The sequence below is a fragment of the Cyanistes caeruleus genome, chromosome 14, assembly GCF_971803275.1.
Source record: "Cyanistes caeruleus chromosome 14, bCyaCae1.hap1.1, whole genome shotgun sequence".
Classification (NCBI taxonomy): Eukaryota; Metazoa; Chordata; class Aves; order Passeriformes; family Paridae; genus Cyanistes; species Cyanistes caeruleus.
Genome location: NC_141714.1, coordinates 11,370,312 through 11,393,890, shown reverse-complemented (window position 1 = coordinate 11,393,890; position 23,579 = coordinate 11,370,312). Strand labels below are relative to the sequence as shown.

Here is a 23,579-nt window from a genome sequence, read left to right as displayed (position 1 = left end):
ACTGAGAGGTGTGAGTTGGGGTAGGGGCCCCTCTCCAGAGGCACCAGTTCTAGCTGTAACCAAAGAACAAACAGAAGACTCATTGGAAACATTTCACTTGGACTTGGCATTCTTAGTGGGGCCCTAGGGTCAGACACAGTTACTGTGGCTGGTCTGCATAAATCTCTAGGAATTGATAGAAATACAGTATTTGCTGGTGTGAACTACTTTTCCTCAGCTTAAGAGGTTTATTTGCAGTGCTGCAATGTCCTACTGATTTCAGAAAATTCACTTTCAAAGTTACTTTTTTGTTTAATTTATGTCCTAATGCTAATTTTCTATAAGCAGCAGCAAGACAAGCTATGAGTCATTTCAAAGGTGACCTTGTACCAGGAAACTATTACTTAACCAGGAGAAGAACCTGCTCCTTTGTAGGTTAACCAACAGCAATTGTTTCTCTTCCCAGTTAACTCCATGTATTACAAGATAGCCTTTGCACAATGTCTCTCAACCACTCCAGTAAGTTTTGAGGTGTCCTTTGTTTAAATGCCACAGGCCCTGGCCTCTTGAAGGGGGAACAAAAAAAGGAAAATCCAAAGCTACCATCGTAAATTTGATTTGTCATCAGTTTTTCTCAATCAGGAGAAAATACAGTGGTGTATATTGAACTTCACACAGGAAAAGGAATGAAAGAATTTCTGCTGTTTCTTTTCTCAGAGTAGACAGATCATCTATCAGTCTCCAAACAGTCATGTGTTTCTGTAGGACTTTTTTTTTTTCTGTGAAGAATGTGGGAAATACTCTCTTTAAGTAGAAAGTGTTGGTGGAAAAAACATCCCATGCATTTAGATGCCTCCAAGCTGTAAGACAGGAAGGAAGCACCTGAGCAGATTGGTGGCAGATGCTTCCCAGACCTGTCCAAGCCCACCTGCCCCAGAACTGTTGTGTGGTTTCAGCAATGCAGGGTCAGCCCCCCTAAGCCCATGTCAGCCTTCCACAGAACAGCTCACAGGATCGGCACCTGCTCTGCTACAGCTATCCCAGTTTCCAGAATTCAAGAAGGAAATTCAAAACACTCCATCTCCTCCCTCCACCAAGTCTTCAGGGCTCTGGAACTGGGAAGGGCCAGGCTGGACACAGTCCTTCTGCTCAGATTTAATCCAAATGTTCAGGGTGAAGAAGAAAAATCAAGAAATAGCCAATTAGCCATTCTTAATAGGAGAAGCAAATTCCCTATACAGCTTTGTCCTTCATACTTCAGTAATCATTCCAGAGTCATTAGAATAATGATAAAGTGGGAGACAAGGAATATTCATACAGCAGGAGAGGTGCCTCCCTGAGGAGCAACAAGCCACCACCTCTGTTTTTTTTTGTGTATTTCTGTCACTTGTACACATTTTAATCCAGATTCAGAGTCTATGAGGATGCCTATTTCCTTCCCCTCCAAGAACTATAGAAGACTTAGCAAAAAACCCAAAATAATAAAAATTCAGGAATGGAAGCCACTTAGAAAACTCAAGGGATTTTAATGACTGAATGAATAAGGAACTACTTATTATTTTTAAGTAGCAAACAAGTATTTTGCTATCAAATCACAAGCTAAAGAATTTAAAGAAGCCATAAACATTAGTAAGCCAAACATACAGAACTTGGAGTAAGAAGGCATTTTACACACAAGAGTTTATCAACACAAAACTGTTTAATATTTATTAAATGACACAAAATACCTAGATAACAGACTCACTCTCTGAAAGGACATGTATTTACATTATTTACCAACTTAAGAAAGACTCTCTGTACCCATATTAGACTTATGAAACATAAAAAAGGTTTTGCTGCTTTTTGCATCGAAGGATGCAACGGTGATACATGCCCTGTTTGCAAGTCTGCATAAACTATAAGTTTTTGATGTTGTGAAAAAGCACAATTTCGTATTCTGGTAGCTGAGGGAAGAGGCTTCTGAAAAGTAACAGGGTTAGTTTTTCCCCCCCACTCCAGACACACTCTCAAGACTGTTATACAAAAAGTATATTACATTTTTGAATGCTGCTGTACTCTTACAATTTTAGTGTAACATTGCAAAGAAAATGTTCTTCCTACTATATGAGAGCACTAAAAAAAGTGGTATTTGAACATTTTTTTAGATGCACTTTTTTGTTTTAAAAGAAAGCATTAGGGCAAATGATATGTCTAGGAAAAAATGAAAGGCTGACAAAAAAAAAAAGCTGAGACCAAAATATGAAGAACAGCTAAAGCAACTTAACAATTTGCTAGGATTTGTTTTTGTTTTTTTTATTAACTATTTACTTTGGCACCTTTGTGTAAACTATAGAACAAAACAACGTTTACAACACATTTGCAATTACAGCATTTAAACAAAATGGTCACTTTTGAAACCAGCCAAGACAAAAAAATAGTCCATTTATGGGTATAAAGATTAAAAAACCTAAAATATATATTTCTAAGAATAAACTGCAATTTCTTATGAACAAGGTGCTATAAACTGCATGCAAGAGTCAAGATTAAAAATGTGCGGCCAAAAAGACAAGCTGTGTTCTAGCCAGATGAGTTGTGGTCCAAGCCCATTTCAGTTTTTTCTTACAGAGATATATATGGCTCAAGAAGCAGGCACATGATCCCAGCAAGAATTTGCGGAGTTGTACGACGACGTATCTTGGCTGCAGCTTTGTCATTAACCAGGAATGAGCGAGACCTTAGCAGAAGAGATGAACAAATTCTTGGGGAAAACCCATGAAGGAGAAGCCTTCTCCCCTCCTCTCGCTCACCCTTCTCCTGGTCAAGCCAGGGTTCTCAAAGTCCATTCTTTGGGTTGCTTTAACTGGATTGCGCTTAGGGTCTGCCTCAGATTGTGAATTCTTATGAGATTTGAGGACATTTTCTGTATCATATTTTCTGCATTAAAGTTACTGAAATAGACAGGATAAAAACTAAATAAACCTACAGTCCTTTGCAGATAATTTGACTGAACGTGACACTTGTGTAATGAGGAAGGATTTTACCATAACAGGTGTTCACACTACAGGTGTGCTACAACAGACTGAATGGAACCAGCTCAATAAATCAGCTCCTGTCTCCTGAAGAGTTTAGTCTTACGCTTCTTCTCCAAATATCTTTAAAAGGAATCTTTTATTGGCTGAAGATACAAAACATAAAAGGAACACTGAATACGAAACACAGAAGTTGTTTTTTTTTTAATGGTGGGGGGCATTTTTTCCTCCCCAGTAGATCTCTATTTGAACTAATACTTGAAGAGAATATTTGCAGGAGGAGTCTTCAAGGTTCTTACCACATAACTCTACTGTCAGTATTTGTCTCACAGAGGCAGGGGTGGCCCTGGATGTCTACCAGTGGTTATGCTGCCACAGTGTCAAGGGGCAAGGTAGATTTTCTGCAGATCACAAAGAGCTGTATGGGTGACTGCAAATAATTTAGTAGGAAAAAACCACCCACATTTGTTTCATCTGTCAGCTGAGGACTGCATACAAAAGAGCCTGAGAGAAAACATGGCTGGAGAATATAAGGAATTAAACAGTAGACAAAAAAAAAGCACTAAGGATGGCATGTGTCAGATAGAAAACACACACACACACTCTCACACATGCGCACCCCTGAATGTGGGATCACAGTGATAGAAGTTATAGGTCATAGAGAGCTAAGTTACACTGCCATTAAACAAAAGTAACATCTTGCTTTCAAGAGATATCGGGTATTCCCCAGGACTATCAGTGCCTGAAAGAGGATGAGGTTTTTCATTGTGCTCTGCAACACAGCTGATCATAGGTCTAAAGCCTGGCTGGGTAAGGAAGAACTGGTACATGGAGAAGTTCCTTTTCTGTTGACACCTTTTTTTTTCCATATATACCTGGCACATGCTGCTATAAGCAATAAAAAATGTATTTTATTGAAACAAAGCTCTACATTCAAGTGACTTACTCTCCCATGTCTTATAAAGATGCAAAGAATGCTCTCTGGTCATCTAAGAAAATATATTTTAGATGCCTTGTAGCAATACTTAACTTACTATATGAGAGGTAGGCTTCTGGGTTCTAGGAGGCCTGCTAGGCTCTAGGGCTGAGTTCTTAAAGCTTTAAGTTAAAGCAATCCAAAGCAGGGCAATCTTAGAAGAGCTGCCCTGTCTAAACCTTGAGGTTAGTTCAAGTTTAGAATGTTGCAAAGCAAAACAAGTATTAAAATCCATTTGCAATTTTTGTTCCTACAGCTTTACCACAATAACAGTGTGGCTTTTTCATCTGTTAATAGATTCTCTTTATTCTAGAGTATTGCTGCCAAGAGGTGAAGGCCTCCTACCCATGACTAGTAAAAACTGTCACTTCTTCCATTATGGCTGTTTTATGCTTAAAATTCCCAAAGGTGAACACCAAGTCTCACAGGCAAGCCATATAAATCTAATCTGAACTTGTTTTGTTGTAGCAGTTATTTAAGAATGGTGTTTGTATATACAGTATATATGCCCACACTGCAAACTTTATACATTGTTTTATATTGGCACCATTTTGTCTTAATTGCAACCAAGAATATTTTCCATTAGATCAGCAATAAGGATAGCTTGGCTTATTCCTCATTTTCCCCGCTCAAGAGAAAAAAATCCAAGTGTGGGCATCAACCAAACCAATGGTATGTATAACTGAAATGCATTCTGTACAGTAAATTAAAAGTTTGCATGCAGTTTAAGCATTTTAAAGGCTATTTTTTATATTAATGAACCTTCTGTTTCCATTTAAAGATGTGAAAGATATCTGTCATATATCAAGGGACTCCTCTTCAGACCCAGAGACAAATGGAATCAGAAAGGCCAGGTACTTTCTTTCAGCTTTCTGCACATCTTACTAAATAACATGCAAAGAGTTCAACAGCATTCTTCTTAAAATGTAAATAGTACTCTTTAAATGGGCATGTTAACCACTGAAAGAAGTCCACTCTACTATACTTTTCCATTACACTGCTTTCATTCAATCATCGGTAGTATAAAAAGTCAATTAACGGGATCAACAGGCTAGTTTATCCACTGGCAACTGTGTAGGACACCAAGTGTGCAGTAAAACAAAGGCCAACATATGTTTATGCAATATAGTTGTACTGATTTGGGTTTTCTTTATCTCTTTCCATGTAGTCCCTGTCAATCAAGGATTCTATTCTCTTCTTAAGGTCAGCAGGCTGTAAAATAAAGCACATGTCAGCATTATTACTTTGAAGTCAATGCTTCTTGAGTCTTTCAACTTGAGCCAAATATCTATATTTTTTGAGATGGCTGATGAAAATCCCAATTAAAAAAAAAAAAACATAAATCCATTCAAGTATCAGAGCTTCCAAAGTCTGCAATGTATAACTGATAGAAGAGAAAGTTACAAAGGCAGCTCATCACCTGCAGCTAAACAGATTTTTACAGAAAGGGAAGATATTTGCTGCTGTTTGAACTGAACTCTAAAGAAGTGCAATTTGTGCATCATGTACCAAAGTGTTTCTATTTCTGACTTTTAGCCAGTAAAAGATGGTACAAGTTTCAGTTCCTCTTGAAGCAAATGAGTTTTGCAATAATTTGGGTGTCCTGTGATTTTGTTGGGTGAGGCACTTAATAAAAATACCTCAGGATAACAAGTGAGGAAAATTATTTAAATAATCTGCTGTAATATTACAAAGCCCAACTGCAGTTTATGCAATACTTACAGACCTGCAGGCACTCAACATGATAATACAATGGAATGAAATAGAAGGACCTTTTATTTTACATTTCCACTGATAGAAAGCACCATATATTTGAATTTCAACAATGCTTCACTGTCTGTTTGAAAACCCATTTCCATTTGTACACAATAAGTCAGTTTATATTGCAGCTGTGGGTTTCTGCAGCTTTGAGACTTTCACCAATATTTTTTTTATTCCTATATATGTGTATATATATTAACCAGTATAATCCATCCAGAAAAAACACTGTACTTCAAAAGTATCAACCAAGTTAAGGCTGCAATGCAGAATTGGTTTTAAGATTTGAAGCATTTTCTACTTTGCCCAAGAATGCCTTGCCAAAACACTGCAAACAGTGGAACAGCAGCATACAAGGAGAGTCAACTTCTCCCTTAACACACACCAGGGCTGAAACCCTCAGGAAATATATTTTAATAACAACTGGCACTTTAAAAATTCCTGAAAGTATTTGCCCTTTTCTAATACTAAAAAGATGTATATTTTAGAGGGAAGCACCGTTCAACTGAGGGCAGGCCAGGGAAGATAAAAGAACTGATAAAGTTTTAAAAGTAGAAAAATCAATACAGCACCTTGACTGGGAATTTCAGCTGGTTGTAGACCTCTGACACGAGCAGGTTATGACTGAGCGTCTTGCGCATCTTCATGATCCGCACAATGGCGGCATCAATCTGGTACTGCCGGTCCTGGAACACTCTCTCTGTAGTGCTTGCCTGTTCCTCCACCTGAAGGATCCATTTGGAAAAATTTTAATGAGAATACCAGCACAGTCCAAACAATTCTTTCTGTCTCCAAGACAATCTCAGTGTAAAACAGTGAAATGCCTGTTGTCAAGTATCTGACATAAAGCCTTTACAAATATGAAGACTTTTTGTCAATTGAAAACCACACTTGTACAAAGAATTAAAACCTTTGCACAGATTTTACATTGGATGGCTGTCAGAGAAGCAAGTCCGCAGTGAAATTTGCCATGTTCACAAACAGTCAGTAAAGCTCCATGGAATGATAAAGGACAAAAAGAGCATTTCATAGCTGGAACATCTCTTAACCTTACTTAGGGACATCCAGCATCACTGGTGTCTTAGTACAGAGGCACACATTTAAATCACCACTGTTAGGTATGTGTTGTCATCCAAATTGCACATGTAACTCTGACAGAGATATCAGTATGTACATGACAACCAGGAGGAAAAAAAGCTTGTAAAAGGGCAGGCAACAAGGTTCTTAACCCAAGGATCTAAACCCCAGAGGATTAAAAAAAATATACCGTTTCTTTCATCTGAATTTGGTTGATTTTTATCCTGAAGAGCTTATGTCTGAAATCATCATTACATGTGAATTTATCACCATCTTCCACATCTTTGCCTTTGGGGCTTTTAGTCAGTACTCTGGCTTTGCCACAAGCCAGAGATTGAAGTGTCCTTCTCAGCTCTCCATCCTCTAAAGCAGAAACAAGTTGTTTAAGTTTTTTTAGTAAGAACACTTGGAAGTACTCGGTTGTTTTCAATACCAACCTATCCCAGTGGCTTGCTTTATCTCCTCTAAACTGAACTCCTCTCCTTCATTAAACATGAGCAGCACCAGTGTCTGGAACAAGGAGACTTGAAGTTCTTTTTTGCCCTGTCACAAGGGAAATAAACAGACATCACCAGGCTGTTTTTTCTGGGAGGTGGAGGGAAAGGAATGAGGGGAACATGAGAAACAAGTCACTCTTGCACGTTTATTATTTCACTAATAGGGTGTTATTTTATTCACTCGAGAATATGGAAGAATGGAAGCTACTCGTCTCTTGTGCTTACTATGAAATGCAGCACAAGCTTGAGGCCACAAGGCTGGACTTTCCTATCCAGTGACAAAACTCACCCAAGATATGCATCAGATGACTCTAGACAAGTCTCAAATTACTAAGTGCTTAAAATTACAATTTGGAAGACCTTTAAGTAAAAATCTAACACAAACAGTTTAAGGAACACAGTATAAAGAACCATAGAATCTTTGAAACAATCAAGTTTGATTTTTCAATCTTATCAAATCAAATCTCAAAACTTGTTTTACCACTAACTTTTTCTGAAAATGGAAGTGGTAAGCATTCCTATTTAATGAGAAAATTTTGTGTCCATAAAGAAATGCTGAAGGGGAATAACTGAAAACCCTTCTAAAACAGTTGTGTTCTTGTACAATCCAGAATTTTTCTTTATTTCAGTAGTGAAAAGCTTACTGTGAAGATTCTTAATGCTATCAGACAAGGTAAGGTCATCAAAGAAACATGGCCCCTTTTTTCCTCCCCACTATAAAAATGAGTGGTATTCTTAATCTGGAGCTAAAGCCACTGGATATTTTCCCCAACAGGCTTTTTTTTTCCCCACCAACACAGAAATGGGGTGCATGTTCTTAGACATTAACACATCTTTTTCAGAAAATACCAACTCTGGAAAAGAGCAGGAGATTAAAAGTAATTGCAAAAACAGTGTTAAGTTTTCCATCACAGCACAAAAAAGCTTCCCCATATATCCCTGAGGTACAACCCAGACATGGAATCAACAAAACAACAGAAGTAATAGAAACAATAGACTCACCTCTTTAAATTCTGCTTTTAGTACACAGTGTCCTAGTGTCGACTGCCACTGAAGTTTCCTACCACTGTGTTTTCCTAAATAAAAGGTCTTGAAAATCTCCTGCAGTTTTACCATCTAGAGAAAGAAAAATCCCAAAACACTAAAAAACAATTTTTACTTTAAAAGCATCCTTCCCTCCTCTACAATCAATTAAGCCTTAAATCAAGGCTTAGAATGATAAAAGGAATCACAAGAAAACAAATTTCATTTTTAAAAGATAGCTCTGCATTTCTTCCTCTATGCATGTTGGAAACCAAGTGTCACTGGATTCCAAGGTGCATTTCTAACAGGCCAACACTTGTATAACTCATGATGTTCATTACCTCTGGGGGCAGGTGGACCTCCATAGGCACGTAGGTTGGCCAATAACCCATAGTCAGAATATTCACTGTTAGTTCAATGTTGCCAGGGACATTCTGATTTTGCATATACTGCAAAGAGAAACAAAATAAATTGATATAGAGTTATGTTTACTATACGTATTTCAGGTAGAACTGAAAAGTTAGAATAGGCATTGCAAGAGCAGAGAAGACAAGTCACTACACAATGTATTTGTTGTATAAACTTCAAGCTACATACAAGAAAATTAAGATAAGAACAAGCACTTTTCCGAAGTTCAGAAGGCACTTCCATACAGGAAGAAAACAGCAGAAGTGTTTTAGCAGGCTGAGGTGAAGAACTATCTAAGTAAATGTGAATGGAGGAACAAATGTTAAAAATTGTTTGTAATCAAAACATTACAAAATATAGAATTTAATGTGCAAAAACATTGAAGCCAGGCATCAAAATACAATGGTGTTAAAGTTGTCTCAGAGCTGGTGTTAAAATGTTTCGTAAGTTTACAGTTCTCTTATTGCTGTAGGTGATGTTTTGTTGGTTTGCTTGAACAAGCTTATCGCAGTTTTTTCGCTGTGTTGCTCAGGAAAAACCTTTAATAAATTCAGTAAAATTTTCAAAAGCATAGACAGGACAGACAGTAGGCTTTCCCTCAGTACCTGTTTGAATTGTATCATTATGTCTTTTGAAAGCTCCATATCTTTAAACATTCCTTCAAGTTTGCTGGTGAAAGCAGCTCCACATTCTATAAAAGAGAAAATGTAAATATTAGAAATTAATCTATTTCTTTTCAACACCTCACAGTAGTTATTCTAAGTGCCAGAATGTACTCTGGAGTAAGATGACCTTTTCCAGCAGATTTTCTTACATAAAGACCTGGATTCTAATAAAGGTACAGAACAAGGTTACAAACAAGAAATGTTTTAATGTGGTAGCTATTTTGCAACCCAGTTGCTCTTCCACATGGACCTGACTGTTCATCCTTTGACTACAATGGCCACCAGTCACTCAGGTGACAATTCTAATCCCTATCAGCTGCTTTACAAACTGTCTCCTCGTGGCAGAACAAGATCAAGCTCTAAAAATCTTACCCGTACCATCCAAAGGCTCCATCCAATGAAACGATGAAGACCAGACTAGAGAACAACTAGCTGGCAGTGAGTAACAATTGGAAGTCATCTTTACGTTCACTGACCACATCACTGATTTACTCAGCAGGGAACCTCAAGACTATCCCACAGGCCAAGATATACCGTGCACTTTAAACTCCTGGGTTTTGGCTTTTCCTATTATAATTACAAAACTAAAAGCAAATGCATCTCCTCAAAACCCACCAGCCATTCAGAACCTGCACAGAAGCTTCTGCCCTCATGGAAAGGGAAAATACCAACAGTGCTTCTGTTGTCAACTACATTTAAAAGAAAGCTGATGGATATAAATGATAGATAGATAGATAGATAGATAGATAGATAGATAGACAGACATTTACCATGTTTGAGTTTGGAAAGCATAGATTTTTCAGCATCTACTGATGCACTCTTCCCAACTAGTAGTCTCTTTGCTAGATCTTTTTTATAGAAGGCCTCAAAGACATCTTTTCCTGTAAAAGATGAGATTTAAAAGTGATCACAAAGCACTGATGGTTTTAAACAAACATTGCCTACAAGAGACCCAATTCAAAGCTCAGAAAAGCAAAAAGGGCCTTCAGATGAAGATTTCCACAGATTTTGTTATTTGCAATTTAAGTAATTTGTAGTAGGAAAAGTAGTTCAACAGCACTACACTAACAACATCCACAGAGAATAAACACAAGGAAATGTAAACAGACTGCAAAAATAATTTCAAAGTACCTTTATGTTAGTGGTTAAACAACTGTATCCCCAGAAAAAAACCCCAATACCTACCATATATGAATCTAAATATGATCATAATTTTATCCAGCATTTTTTCAAGTTCTTCATCAGTAGCTTCTTTGTTGCCTGCACGAAGCTTTGAATCTACATATTTAGCTAAAAGAATGTTGAAGAATAGAGTTTAGCACATGTTTAATATCACAGTGAAGCAAAAATCTCTAAATTTAATATGAAATCTTGAAAATGTAAAGGATCCTGAAATCACTTTTTACCAGCCTCATAACAGCTACCTTGATACATTTTCATAGATGCTATAAAGTTATAAAAACATTATAGCCTAGTATGTTTTTTCAGATAAGCAGTGACTGCATCTTAACTTTATTATCGTACACAATGTTAAACATTTTGCCTATTAAAAAAAATATTGATTTATGTTGTGATCTCAAAGTAGTCACTGCTGTTGCAGATTGACATGGCTGTAACAGATGCAAAAAGACCAGAAAAAAAAGATGTAAATCAGTTATTTAAATGTGTTGACTATACTGCTGAATTTCTCTAGCAGATCATTATTTTGTTTTAATTTCCAGTTTCAATTAAACAGATTATTTGTTTTAATTTCAAATGGGTTGGTAAGCCCATTACAGTTAGGGAATTAATGCAAAAAAAATCAGGGCAGAAAGTATCACTCCACAAGCCTAACAGCACAACCAATTGCAAAGTGGGTATTATTCACCATGTGGGGAAATGATTCAAAAGTGCAGAGTACCAGGCATGTAATGCACAGATTTGTAAATAATGTTCTTTGCAAACCAGAGACACTGTCCCCACACATGAGAGGTTCAGTGCATCCTCAACGCTCTTCCCTTTCACATATTAAACCCCTAACAGTTCTGTGCACACATGCTGGTGGCACAGTTATGTAAGCTTCTGAAAAATTCTAATTATTAGCAGTATTCTCATGTCTGGACACCAGCCAATTGCTGGAATGCCCAAAATCTGATGTTCTGCACTTTTCTATAGTCTATCTAGTGAAGTGATGAACAGTTTGCTTGTAATGTTTGATGCTACCCTCCCAAACAATTCCCTTGCATCAGGTGGCACAGCAGATCCTCAGTCTGATGCTGTACTGTGCATGTATTAACACACAATTCCAGCATATCCCATCTTTAAGTGGATCACCATCTCAGCATCCAAATTCTCACATGAAAGAAATTGAAGAAAAATACCTATGAGTTCAGCTGGCTTATTCGGTCTTTTGTTAATGAATGTTTCAAAGGCTTCTTTCATGGCATTTACAAACTTCTCATTCTTGAGAAAGCAAACATCAATAATATGGTCAACTTTGTCTTTAAAATCAAGAAGTTCTTGGACCATGGTTTTGTCCTTTTCAGGATTAATTACTATGGTGCTACCAAATGCCTGCAAAATAAAACATATCTCTTCATTAGCCTGAATAATTAATTTAAATGATAAGACTTCTAAAATCTAAAGTTACCGTTGTAATATGTTGTTTCTGGTACTCACATGAGTTCCAGTAATAACAAAAGTATTACTTTATTATGTATTATTGTGTTATGAAGTATTTGCTATGTAATCATCCCTAGGCCTTGCATGTTGATTCAAAACCAACTGATGAAAAAGTGAATGGATTCAGAACTTCTGTCTAAAGAAATAAAGTTTTGCATGACAAAATTTACACACCCCTTTTTATGTTCTATATCCTCAGGTTTTACACAAGTAATGGTCCCACTAAATTCAATTTTATTTAAAAGTACTCCTATGCCATTCCAAAGCCTTCCTCCACAACAACCATATTTTCTATGACATTTTCACTGAGAAATAAAATGAATCATCCTAACTGATATTCAAGTGCTTTTTGAACTTTTACTGGTTGGTAACTTTAACTACCACTCATTCCCACAGGAAATTTTATTGGGAAGAAGACAAACATTCTGCCATTACCAAACTTACTAGTAGAAATATAGTTGTACCACAAATTAACTATTAGTGAGATTATAAATTCTAAATTTATTTGGAGTTCAATAATTCAACTGAATGTTCAATGTTTTCTTCAATAGGGCTAGAAGAGTTATTGTACCTTTCCTGGGATTTTTTAAAAGCTTTCTATTAAATACATGTTTATAAGCAAATATCCTCAATTTTTAGAAAAATGCAATAGTTTACAGAGATGACTCAAGCATCTGTGTAAAAACCCCACTGGTACAACAGTGGTATCTGTTCCAGAGTTCTAGGAACAGTACCTTTATGTATTCAATCCAGTGCTGCAAGAGAACCTGTACTCCACCTCTCACACGACTGAATAACTGATACAGAAGAGACAGGTCTTGAATTCGGTTTTCATCAAGAAGGTGATTTAGACCTGCAAATGTGAGAATTTCAATAGCAATTAAAACCAGAGTAACATAAACAAAGCACAGCCTATTATTACAGTGAGGCCTCTTCAAAACTATTTTTTTTTTTAATCAAGCCATTAGTGGTGGTGTTTTTTTGGTTTTTATTTTGAAGTACCTAATTTAACAGTGAAACACAAAATATCTGGCTGAAACCTTAAAAATCTTACTATCGCACATGATTTTATTGCACTTAGGCTACATGTACTTTACATAACAACCTTATCACAACATCTTTACTTATTTCTACTTTACTACTCCCTAAAGATTTGAAAAGTTTACACTGTACTGATCTGTAGGAAAGCTTCCTTGACAAGATAGCTCAACTCCAGCTATAAAATAAATTTTACAGATGCTTGAAGGCAAGCAGCTGCAAGAAACATTTTCACCATTCACCTTTTAACTTTCTGGAGAAGGCCTGATGCTCTAGAGCAAGATTCTAAGAAAGTAGATGGGTAAAGATCTATAATCCACACAATGAAGAGTTTGTTACAGATGAGCAGGAAGATGCTCACATACCTGTTTCATTCAGAATCTGGCTACTAAGGACCTGACTGTTTTATCATTCAGCTCTCGCTGCATGCTTTTCTATTTCCAGATTATCTCAGAGATAAACAGAGGGTCCCTTGACTCCACAGAGACTATTGTAGAACTGAGGCAATGTATTCCATAGCTCAAATTATACTTCATTTTTAAAACAAGCTGCTTTTTGTCAGCAGCAAGTACTCAGTAACTCCCTTTTCTGTTACAGCCATAATTCAAAGTGTACTCCTTTTTTTACATCCAAGTCTTCAAAATGCCACTTAACACACTGAACTTGAGTCTCCTGTTTTAATTTTCTTTTTGCTTTGCTGTGTATCAGAAGACAGCACAGTATCCCCTTATCTCCAATGAGGAGAATGGTCAGAGCTATTTTGGGAACTGAGTAGCAAAGGGAGTTAAAGAATGATGTAGCTTGTCCTCCCCCAGCACCCAAATCCATCGCTTTCTTTCAGCACAGGAACTGAAAGCCCCGAAGCAGGAGTTAGAAACATTTCTATAAAGAATAAAGATTACCTTTCTGAAGAATGGCTGTTAAATGTTCACCTAGAAGCTGCTTTTCTACAGTAGCAATTAGTGGCTTCCTACAGAAGAAATGTTTAGAATTACTTTTCCTTTTCCCATTACTGTCAGTTTTAAATACTTCTTTTGAGATTATGCAATTACATTATCATTGGGAGTGCTCTAATTATCTGTGGCCAAAGACCTAAAATGATTATACACATATTTATCCTTTTTCTCCCCAGTAAACAATATTTTTTTTTTTTTCTCCTGTTTGCTGACTGATGATTTTAATTCACACAATATACCCTGTTGTACATGACTTGTAGGCAGCTGGACAATGATTCCATCAGTGAAGAAGTTGGGGAGAATTCATCAAATATGCCTAATCCTGTCTTGTGGGAGGACATTCATGTCTTGGGAGACAAACCAAGGAGAAATAACAAACCTCAAGTCAAGAGGTATTAAAACAAAGCAGGGAATTGGCTACTATTACTGGCCCGGAAGAAGGAAGCCACTAAACAAGCTAAATGCTTTTAACAGCTGAAAGAGGAAGGAAATCAAAACATGTAACAGTAGCAATAAAACACCTCTCCCTCAGAAAGGTCTTGGTATCAGTGACCTACATTTTCTCTCAGATACAACAGCCATAGCTTTATGTTAGAACACCTCCACCTGTCTGTGTTAGAGGAAATCCTGCTTCTAAGTAGAAAAGATTGAAGAATGACATTATTCAGTAATTTCCCAGACTCCACATGGAAATACTTTTTGCAAATATTCAGAGGCTTTAGCTTTAGAATTTTCTATGCTGAGTCTTATCTTTTTCAGGTAGGACAACAGTTGATTATTTACATTTCAGCAGGAAAGAGACATCTGGGTTTGGAGTGGCAGCCTACTTTTCTTCAAGCAAATGCTTAACAACATTTATACCAAAGTAACAGTGACTTAAAAGAGCAGGCTATTAGCTGTGTGAGCCAAGACAGTGCTTCATTGTAAACATGAAACTGTGGGAAGTGAAAAGCATTTGATGGTCAGTCAATAACAGAAATAAATTGCATCTACTTAAATGGCCCTCAACAGAAGAGGGGCCAAACAGCTCATACCAGCAGGGAAAGACAGACTGCACTTACTGTGTGCTCTGATCCAAATAAGTGATTATTCTGTCTGCTTCTTCTTCCAAGCGCTTGTTGACATGGTGAAGATATTCTGGAACCTGGAAATGCCAGAGTAGTAGTTTTGTATGTTAAAAAAACAAACAACAAGAAGGGAAGAGAGACAGTACTGGTCTGACAGAAGTAGCAGTTCCAGTTTTAAGCAGAAATCATTAGCACTGTGACTGAAGGCAACTGCACGTGCATTTCCTTTTTCAGAATACTATAAAACAAAGGCCACATTACTGCCTTGTACACTAAGGCAGCAGAGCATTTCTACTCCCTGACATGTGCTTTGATATTAGGCACAACAAACATTGTTAAACATCAAAAATACCTCTCGTTCCTGCATTAGCCTCTGTCCCTCTGCTGCATACAGGCGATTAGTCTCTTCCAAGAATCTATGTTCGAAAGAGTCCTGATAAATCTGGGGAAACAACATGACAGCATTCCATGGTAAAGCTTACTGAGCACTAAGTAAGAATTTGAGCTATTTAGTGGTTTAAAGGTGAAACAAGTTTGCTCACCTGCAAGTCAGAAAGCATGCTTAGAAGGCTTCGCAGTAAACTCCTGTCAATAGCCTCACCATTTCTTTCTCTCTCGATCAGCAGAAGAATGCCATCAATAGTTTTGTTCTGAACCTTCTGATCACTGATTATATGAGTTCTGAACAATTCTAGCCCCATATCCCTAAAAAGAAAGCAAAGACTGCTCAATAAATTGTTTAAGAATAAATCCCAGATATCTCTTATTAAAACATGATCTAGATCTAATAAAGAGGCCAATACCAACATTCTTCCAATTCCTCATTCCTCTGCCTTTAAATCACTCAAGATGAAGAAATACATGAACACTGAAATAAACCATGACACTGCATCAACATGAAACTACATATTTTAAACACCAATGCAGATATTTTTTTCCTAAATAACCAAGTAACTTTTGCAACATCTTTATTTTTCAGTTTGACAGAATGTTAGAACACCAGCCTTCATGAGAAAAGAAAAATATCATCCTGGGTTCCAATTCCATGGTTATGGTGTTGGACAATATTCCTTTTTTGTCCATCATTTACTAACCTCTAATTCTTAGGCATGGCTTAGAAGAACTCAGTGATGTGACAGACAAGGATTTCTGTAATGACCATACCAGTTAAAACCTCCCATGAATTTGAAACTATGGGTATGGTCACTCTTAGGAAAAGTCAGGCCCTCCATCAATCTCTTGTAAAGTAATTCAGGTACCAAAGAACAGTAGGGCACACACTAATTATTAATAATACAAGGAGCAGAAGTTAAAGTCCAAAAAAGTGTATCTTGCTTTTATTTTAAGTAAGTCCTTCAAAGTACTTACAGAACTTGAAATACTGTGCCTGCTAAGGCAGTTAGTGGGCACCCCAAACCCTTGCACTTCAGTCATTGACCAGGACCCCTCCTTCAACTGTGCAAACTGGAGGCTGATATCTACAGTGAAATTTGAGGTCACAGCTATTCTAGAACAATCCTATAATTTATGGCAAATAAATTAAAGTCTTCCTTTGCAACAAGCACTCGTGCATTCACCATGTAATTTTCAGGTCACTATGAGGTTTATATTAAAAAAATCCATCTGAAAATCAGCAAGATATAAGCAATAGTTGAAATACACCCCCAAATAATTTTATTTCTGTACCCCCAAAATATGTAATTCTTTGTGCCCTTACCAAATAGATGGCAGCATTGAATTCTGAAGTACGTAAGTTCGATCCAAAAACAGAAAGATACTTCTAATCATAATCTGTCACAAGAAGGGATAAAACAGCCACAATCATTTTACTCTTAAAACTAAAGAGCAACATAAATCATGCTCAACAACAAGAAATCCCACCAATCAGTTTCAGGCAGTGCTTTCTTGGACACTGCAAGGTGACAGTGACCAATGTCACACTTTGCATATTTCTGTATAACAGAAAACAACTCCTTTAAAAATAGGTATAAAGGAGAAAGGTTTTTCTTTTTCCATAAATTTCCATAAAATTTGACCATGAGGAGTTATGGGTGTGTGTTTGTCCAATATCAGACCCATATGCCATGAAATACACTATAGGCAAGCTTCAAGGCTTGATTTCTAACAAACTAGGTACAGATGTATATCACAAAGCAATCTTACATAAATTTAAGACATTTCAGAAGTTTGGAAAGGAACAAAGTTAGGCATAAAAGGCTGACAAAGCAACTGATTTTCCTTAACAAGATAAACTTACCATTTGTCTGCAGTGATCTTGCCAACATTTGTCTATTTTCTTTAGAAAAAGGACACTATCCAATGAATCCGTGAAGAAATCATTAAGAAAAGCATGATTAATAGATGGTGTAAGCAATGAAATTAACCAACTTTATTATTTTTTAAAGATATTTAACAGCACAACAAACTCATCTACTATCAGAAAGAACCAGTTAATATTTTGCAACACATTTATTTTTATTTTTTAATGAGGGTCTTTTTGTTAATAATGAGAAATCAAAATTATCTGAACAAATTAAAAAAAATTATCTAAATAGTTTTGAATATTTTGTTTAATCCCCCATCCCTGGGGAATGGAACAAACATACATATCCTCATACCTCAAAAACCAACAATACCCAATACATGTAAGAGCTTACCACTACACTGTAATTTCAGCTCATGTTAAGAGTTAACCTCAGTAAATAAATTCTGTCCCTCAAATTTATCTTTTATTCAGCTTACTGCATAGTTCTGGTACTAATTAATATCCACTTAACAGGATGTCAACCTGGTACAACTCCAAACTTCTGATAATAAAATATTTTGATCCTCAGAATCTGACATCCTGCCAGACCACCATTACTTTTCAAAAAAAACCCAACAGCTACTTGTTGGAAGAATTTTCACTTTATCTAAGTCTGGCAAATTCAATACAAGAAAGCCTGACATGATACAGCCAATAAAGGCTTTTTAAGCCTTGCTGCATATCTAACACAAGCTTACGGTTACAGACATAAAATAGTGTTCTCCTAGGTCCCACAAAGAAATAAAAGCAAAACCAATTACACAAAACCTAACAATTCAGATTACCATAGACTAATGTCATGAACTAGTCACAGAAATCCATCACTATATACTTGCAGGTAAAACAATTTTGGCTTGTCAACAGCTAAGAAAAGGATATTCTCTGAATTGGTGAATTTGTGCTTTAATGTGGTCTTCACAGATCTGCCTCAATTGTTTGTACAAATTTGCAGAGATCTTGTAGGAGCAGAGATTTTCAACAGCCTGAAGTAAAGAGAAACAAAAAAATCTTGCTATATTGTTACATGTGGTTTTCCAAGAAAGGAAGATGTCCCCTCCCAGACGAGGATTCTGCTTCTCAGGGCTTTTAACACAGGTAACTGCTACATGCGAGACACCAGAGACAGACATGGCACTGCAATGGTCACGGGAGATAAAAGGCAGGCTGTGCCCTGAACAGCTCACAGACTATCAATTTAGCTGGAGTGTCCATGTCTCACATGGAACTGCAGGACTGGAATCTCTAAAAACAAGGATGGTACTTTAATATCTTCCAGTAGCTTGCTGGGCTTCATACCTCAAAGCAGTCACTTAAGGTATTAATTTTATTAACTGCTGTGCTCTGCAAGTCACACTGATATTTGTGGAAAAGCACTGCCAGATTAATATCCTTTTTCAGTCCTTTCCTTGATTAAGTTTCCCTCATCCCCAAAAGCACATATATATACACACATATGTTATCTATCTTATCTATCTAGCCACCAACTCTATGCCTGAATAAGTTTAATTATAATCCTGAATATTAGTAGCATGACTACATTTACAGTGACAGTCCCAGATTTCTAGATCTCATCAAGTATTAGAAGAATTGTCACTGTGCTCACAGTAAGAAGTGAAAAGAAGCTTAGTGGGGCCATGTCTTGGAGACTGATCAAGGAAACAATTGTTCTTAAGTCCATTAGTGTATCTCAAGACTTATAAAATTCATATTCATTGTCAGGAATTTGAAAGCAACTAAACAACTTTAACTCTTTGCAGGCTGGTGAATGACATAATTAAGTGATTATTCTGTAAAACACCTGTAGAAGCTAGAGGAGAAGCATATTTGATTTTCAATTAATGCAATACTTTGTACTATTATTTACTTATTGGAAAAGTTGCTAGTAGGTCCAACTCCTTGAGAAAAAAAAAAAAGGACCCGAAGGCAAAGTTTATTCCACGGCACCTGCAGGCAACCATGGAAGGACTGCATAACACAGAAGATCTGTGATCTGCACACAATCTGCCTAGAGCAGATTGATGCCATACACTGAAATTCCCCCAGAATATTTCCCAACAGTCCAAATGGAAGCAGACAGTGAGCAGTCACCACTAAAAGTACAGTACTCAAATCCAAATAGTTAAACAAGAGTTCTTTGGTTCATCCCACAGTATCAACAGGAATCATTCTGAGTGCAAGTGCACTACATCTAATACTGGCTCTAGCACACAGAGGACTTAAAAAACCCCAACCAAACACAACTCAAGCCTCCATGAAAACCAAAACCCATAACGAAATCATCCCACACAACAGTAACCGCAAAACCCCCCAAACCTGCATGAGCTTCGTGTCAGAAGTAAACAGGTATAGCAAGAAAGTGAATGTGCCACTTAACCAAAACAGGTCTGAATGAAGACTAAGGAAAGCCAAAATTATCACCCAAGTATACACATCTTAATATCTGGCAATAGCAACAGGTTTAACTCTCAGCCTCAACACTTAAGAAACACCAAATAAATGGAATAAAGGGATAGGAAAATGTGTTCTATAGTTCACTGCTCAGAGCAGGTTATGGGCACTGCTCAACTCTATTCTATTGTACAACCAGGTTCATGCAGCAAACCAGGATATAACCTGATACTCGATTCAGTAGGACAAAGGGGTGGAAAACACTGAGCTTGAAGAGCCTGATTAGAACTTCAGCAAGTGCAATCTTCCTAGGTTTCTTAATTTCTTCCACTTTGGAGAAGCCTACTGAGAGCTGAGAAGGTGAATATTTCGGATGGAACTTTCCTGTAACCTGCAGAACCACCGTTACTTTGGCTTCAACCCACCAAATTAGGACACCAGCAGCCTCTTTCCTGGACTTCTGGTCACCTCATCCCAACACTGTTACAACTGCTGCCTATCAAACAAGTACTCTTTAACCATGCTGCTCTACATCCTTAAAAGAATCAGGTACTGCACTGTAGATGGACAAATGCACACAAATAACTTTTAGTGAAATAAATAGGTATTAATATACACTACTTTTATGGCATATATAAAGCTGAGCTTTTACATTTGTCTATCAGAAATTCCAAAGTGTTAAACATGTCTGCTAGAACTGAGTGTTTGAATATAAAGCACAAAACTTCTGCATCTTTGTTGATGACATACACAGAAATGATTTAATTTTAAAGAGATTAACCACCTACTGCAATATTATGCTTTGCTTAATTACTATTGCTAGGCAATGCTGATCATATCTAAAACATATCGACATTGATATATGTAAAAACTTTAGGCCTCTAGTTCACAACATTATCTTGTTCTGAATTAGTGGAAAAAAGGTTTCTGATCAGGGAATCTGTGCCCTAATGACCTAATGTCAGAAAATATGAAGACAAAAAAATATGAAGATAAAAAAATATGAAGAAAAGCCCTATTTCCTTTGAGAACGTGGCTTTCTGTTTGTTGTTTGTTTTGGTTTTTTTTCATTTTAACTGCAGCATCCACACCTGGGTTTGTGTGGTAAGGAAAAAGAACTGAACACAACTCTGATGAGAGAAACGCAGAACTTTCTTCAAGTACTTAATTCTAACTGATTTTAAAAAAATAGCTATTTATCAGGTACCAAAGATGTAGATCTCTTCTTACAGGTACTAATATAAGGAAAATTATTCTATTAAAGAAGCAATCAATTCTGTACACTGCAGCTACTCAAGCATGGGAATAATTTTGTTTGCTGAGGAGGAACAAAGCAAGTATGAAGCTTGGGTCCTGCAAAGAAATAAAACTTCAAAATGTTTGCCCAGTGGGACTTTTCCAGCACAGACAATAGTTAAACCAAACACAAGAAGTTTAACTCCATTAAAAAAATAATTATCTTCTTTTGAGGTGTGCAGCGGAACTTTTGCAGACTCTTTTGTAATTCCCCTCTATGTTGGATAATGGTGTCTGCCAAGGCATATTTGGGATCAGATCCTTTTACCCAGCAGCTGTTCAGAAATGGCATTAGTTTAGTTAGCATCTAAAAACACTAGTGATTCCTATTACTATTTTTATATCAAGATATTTATTTTTAGATTTATATTTTAAAAAAAATCATGTTTCATTGCACTCTATTTCACTGAGAGGTATCTAAGTAATAACCATGTTGAATCATTTAGATTTAAAATAAAAAAGCTTATTTTTTGTTTTCTGATCACAAGCAACATTAAATTAAGCTTGTGGTAAGACTGAGCAGAAATTTAAGCAACACTGTTAAACAGAAGCAAATACTTCTATTGAACTCTGTATTTTTTTAACAATTTTGGATAGACTTCAAGCACTTAACTAATAGTTATTTGCACCGTTATTCAGTCTAGAGTAATTTACAATACTTCCAAGTACAATTCGTTGTAATTTGCTATCACTTCCACCAAGTTTTGCAAAAATAACAATACTATCTATTATTCTGACAAACTGTTAAAAAAAGCAGTATTTTTAGTTAATTAATAGAACATTACAAAATACTATAGTGATCTTAAGTATCCTGTGGACTGAGGAACAGCAATTAATTCATCCTTAAATTTGTCCCCAAGCCTTGCACAAACAGGATTTTTTCCCCATATACAAATGCAGTCTTTGTTGAAAACTGTAGGGCAGGGGAAGAAGAGACACTAAAAAGAGATGGTGAGAAGGCTATATACATACACAGAAGAACAAATTAAACAACTAACCAGGTAACAAAGGCTTTAAAAGTAGAGTAAGAAGTTCCAGGGTTTCTTAATACTCAGCTAAAGCAGCACCGTTGCTACGCTGCTAAAACTGCAAGTGACGTTAGCAGGGAAAAGGTAAGCAGGGGGAAATCTCCCCAACACATTCAGCTGAAAAAGCAGAAGTGGGGCTTATAAAAAAGCATTAGGAAATGCAGTTCAATCTGATCACTTCCTAAAGTATTTAAGAAAACACAATCAGAGCTGTTACTGGCAATAAAGTTTGATTCTAGTTGTTAGAATAGAAAGAATACTGCAATACCCACAAAATTACAATCAAACCAAAATAACACAATGAAGGAAAAATGTTCTAGTTACCTACTAGAAGTCAATAGAAAGTTTTGGTTTTTAGGTGATTTGTGATACTTGATCATGAACCGATACTTTCTTCAGAAAATAAATTATAGTGTAACATAAATTATATTGTTCTTAAACACCAATATTTTATACATTTCTCCTTTAGCAGATAAACACCACAACTTCCTAAACCCAAAAGCAAATATAGCTCTTTGCCTTAGTTAATTCTTGTCAACTGCTGCAAGGGAAACCATACCTTGGGTTTTGTTGTGTCAAGTTAAAAAAAAAACCCTGAACATGAGTTCGATGCTAGCTCTTGTGAAATTTTTACTCATGATTTTAAAACGAAGAAACTATTAGATGACAATTTTTTCAATGAAAAAAAGCAGCTATCAAGCATAATGCCACATTCTTGCCACCATATGAAATCTTTTAAGCAAAGAAATCTGAGAATAAAACAAAAAAGCGCTAACCCATTGCTTTTACTTAATGCACTTACCTGATAGAGCTCTTCTAAATTGTACTTAATTGAAGTACTGTTCTGGATAGCTTCTACAGCTTCTTTCAGTTTTTGCCAGGTTTCATCTGTGTAGTTTTCAGGCAATTTGGGTTTATCTTTAAAAGAAATTATATGAAGTTTAAGTATGTATTTAGATAAGGCAGAACTTTTTACAGAAATGAAAAGGATGTAGCTTTGAGGGGAAAGAGGTATGGGCTGATGGCCCAACTTTTAATTTATACTTGCCTCAAAAGAAAGCATTTGCGTAAAAGCAGTGTTTTATTCACGTTTGAAAGAATAACATATTGAAGAAATTCAGCATTGCTCTTCACAGACACACCACAGCACTTGTAGCCCAAACAGTGCCTGTGGTTTTCAAATACTACAATCCTGTGCTTGAGCAAGAATGGCTAAAACCATCAAGAATGATCTATACCTTCATTACACTCTCATCACCAGGCCGGAAGAGCCAAAAGAAAGGAACATAAAAGGTGAAAATGATGCATTAAAATATACATGGTGGTGTGTATCTTAGTTTTTAACTTACTGCTCATTAATTCTACTCTGTATTAACAGTTGGAAAGAACTCCTCAAAAAATGCTCATGGAAACACTGTAATTATTGTACAGGCCTTACGGTCCCCAAGG

The 23,579-nt window shown here is 36.5% G+C and overlaps 1 protein-coding gene across 3 annotated transcripts in view; it reads right to left on the bottom strand.

Annotated features, from left to right (window-relative positions):
* Nucleotides 1-1,659: 1,659 nt before the first annotated feature.
* Nucleotides 1,660-23,579, bottom strand: part of CUL4B (cullin 4B) — a 28,350-nt gene continuing 6,430 nt past the window's right edge. For all 3 annotated transcript variants that reach the window (XM_023926066.2, XM_086850342.1, XM_086850344.1), the window contains 19 exons: nt 22,933-23,048; nt 18,298-18,401; nt 17,371-17,440; nt 16,831-16,904; nt 15,656-15,818; nt 15,466-15,555; nt 15,108-15,190; nt 13,993-14,060; nt 12,787-12,905; nt 11,752-11,944; nt 10,577-10,681; nt 10,162-10,272; nt 9,332-9,417; nt 8,660-8,767; nt 8,298-8,411; nt 7,236-7,341; nt 6,989-7,161; nt 6,294-6,446; nt 1,660-5,175 (listed from right to left, as the gene is read on the bottom strand). In XM_023926066.2, the coding sequence (XP_023781834.2) occupies nt 5,080-5,175; nt 6,294-6,446; nt 6,989-7,161; nt 7,236-7,341; nt 8,298-8,411; nt 8,660-8,767; nt 9,332-9,417; nt 10,162-10,272; nt 10,577-10,681; nt 11,752-11,944; nt 12,787-12,905; nt 13,993-14,060; nt 15,108-15,190; nt 15,466-15,555; nt 15,656-15,818; nt 16,831-16,904; nt 17,371-17,440; nt 18,298-18,401; nt 22,933-23,048 (2,132 nt within the window). In that variant the 3' untranslated portion in view covers nt 1,660-5,079. The remainder of the gene's footprint in view (nt 5,176-6,293; nt 6,447-6,988; nt 7,162-7,235; nt 7,342-8,297; nt 8,412-8,659; nt 8,768-9,331; nt 9,418-10,161; nt 10,273-10,576; nt 10,682-11,751; nt 11,945-12,786; nt 12,906-13,992; nt 14,061-15,107; nt 15,191-15,465; nt 15,556-15,655; nt 15,819-16,830; nt 16,905-17,370; nt 17,441-18,297; nt 18,402-22,932; nt 23,049-23,579) is intronic.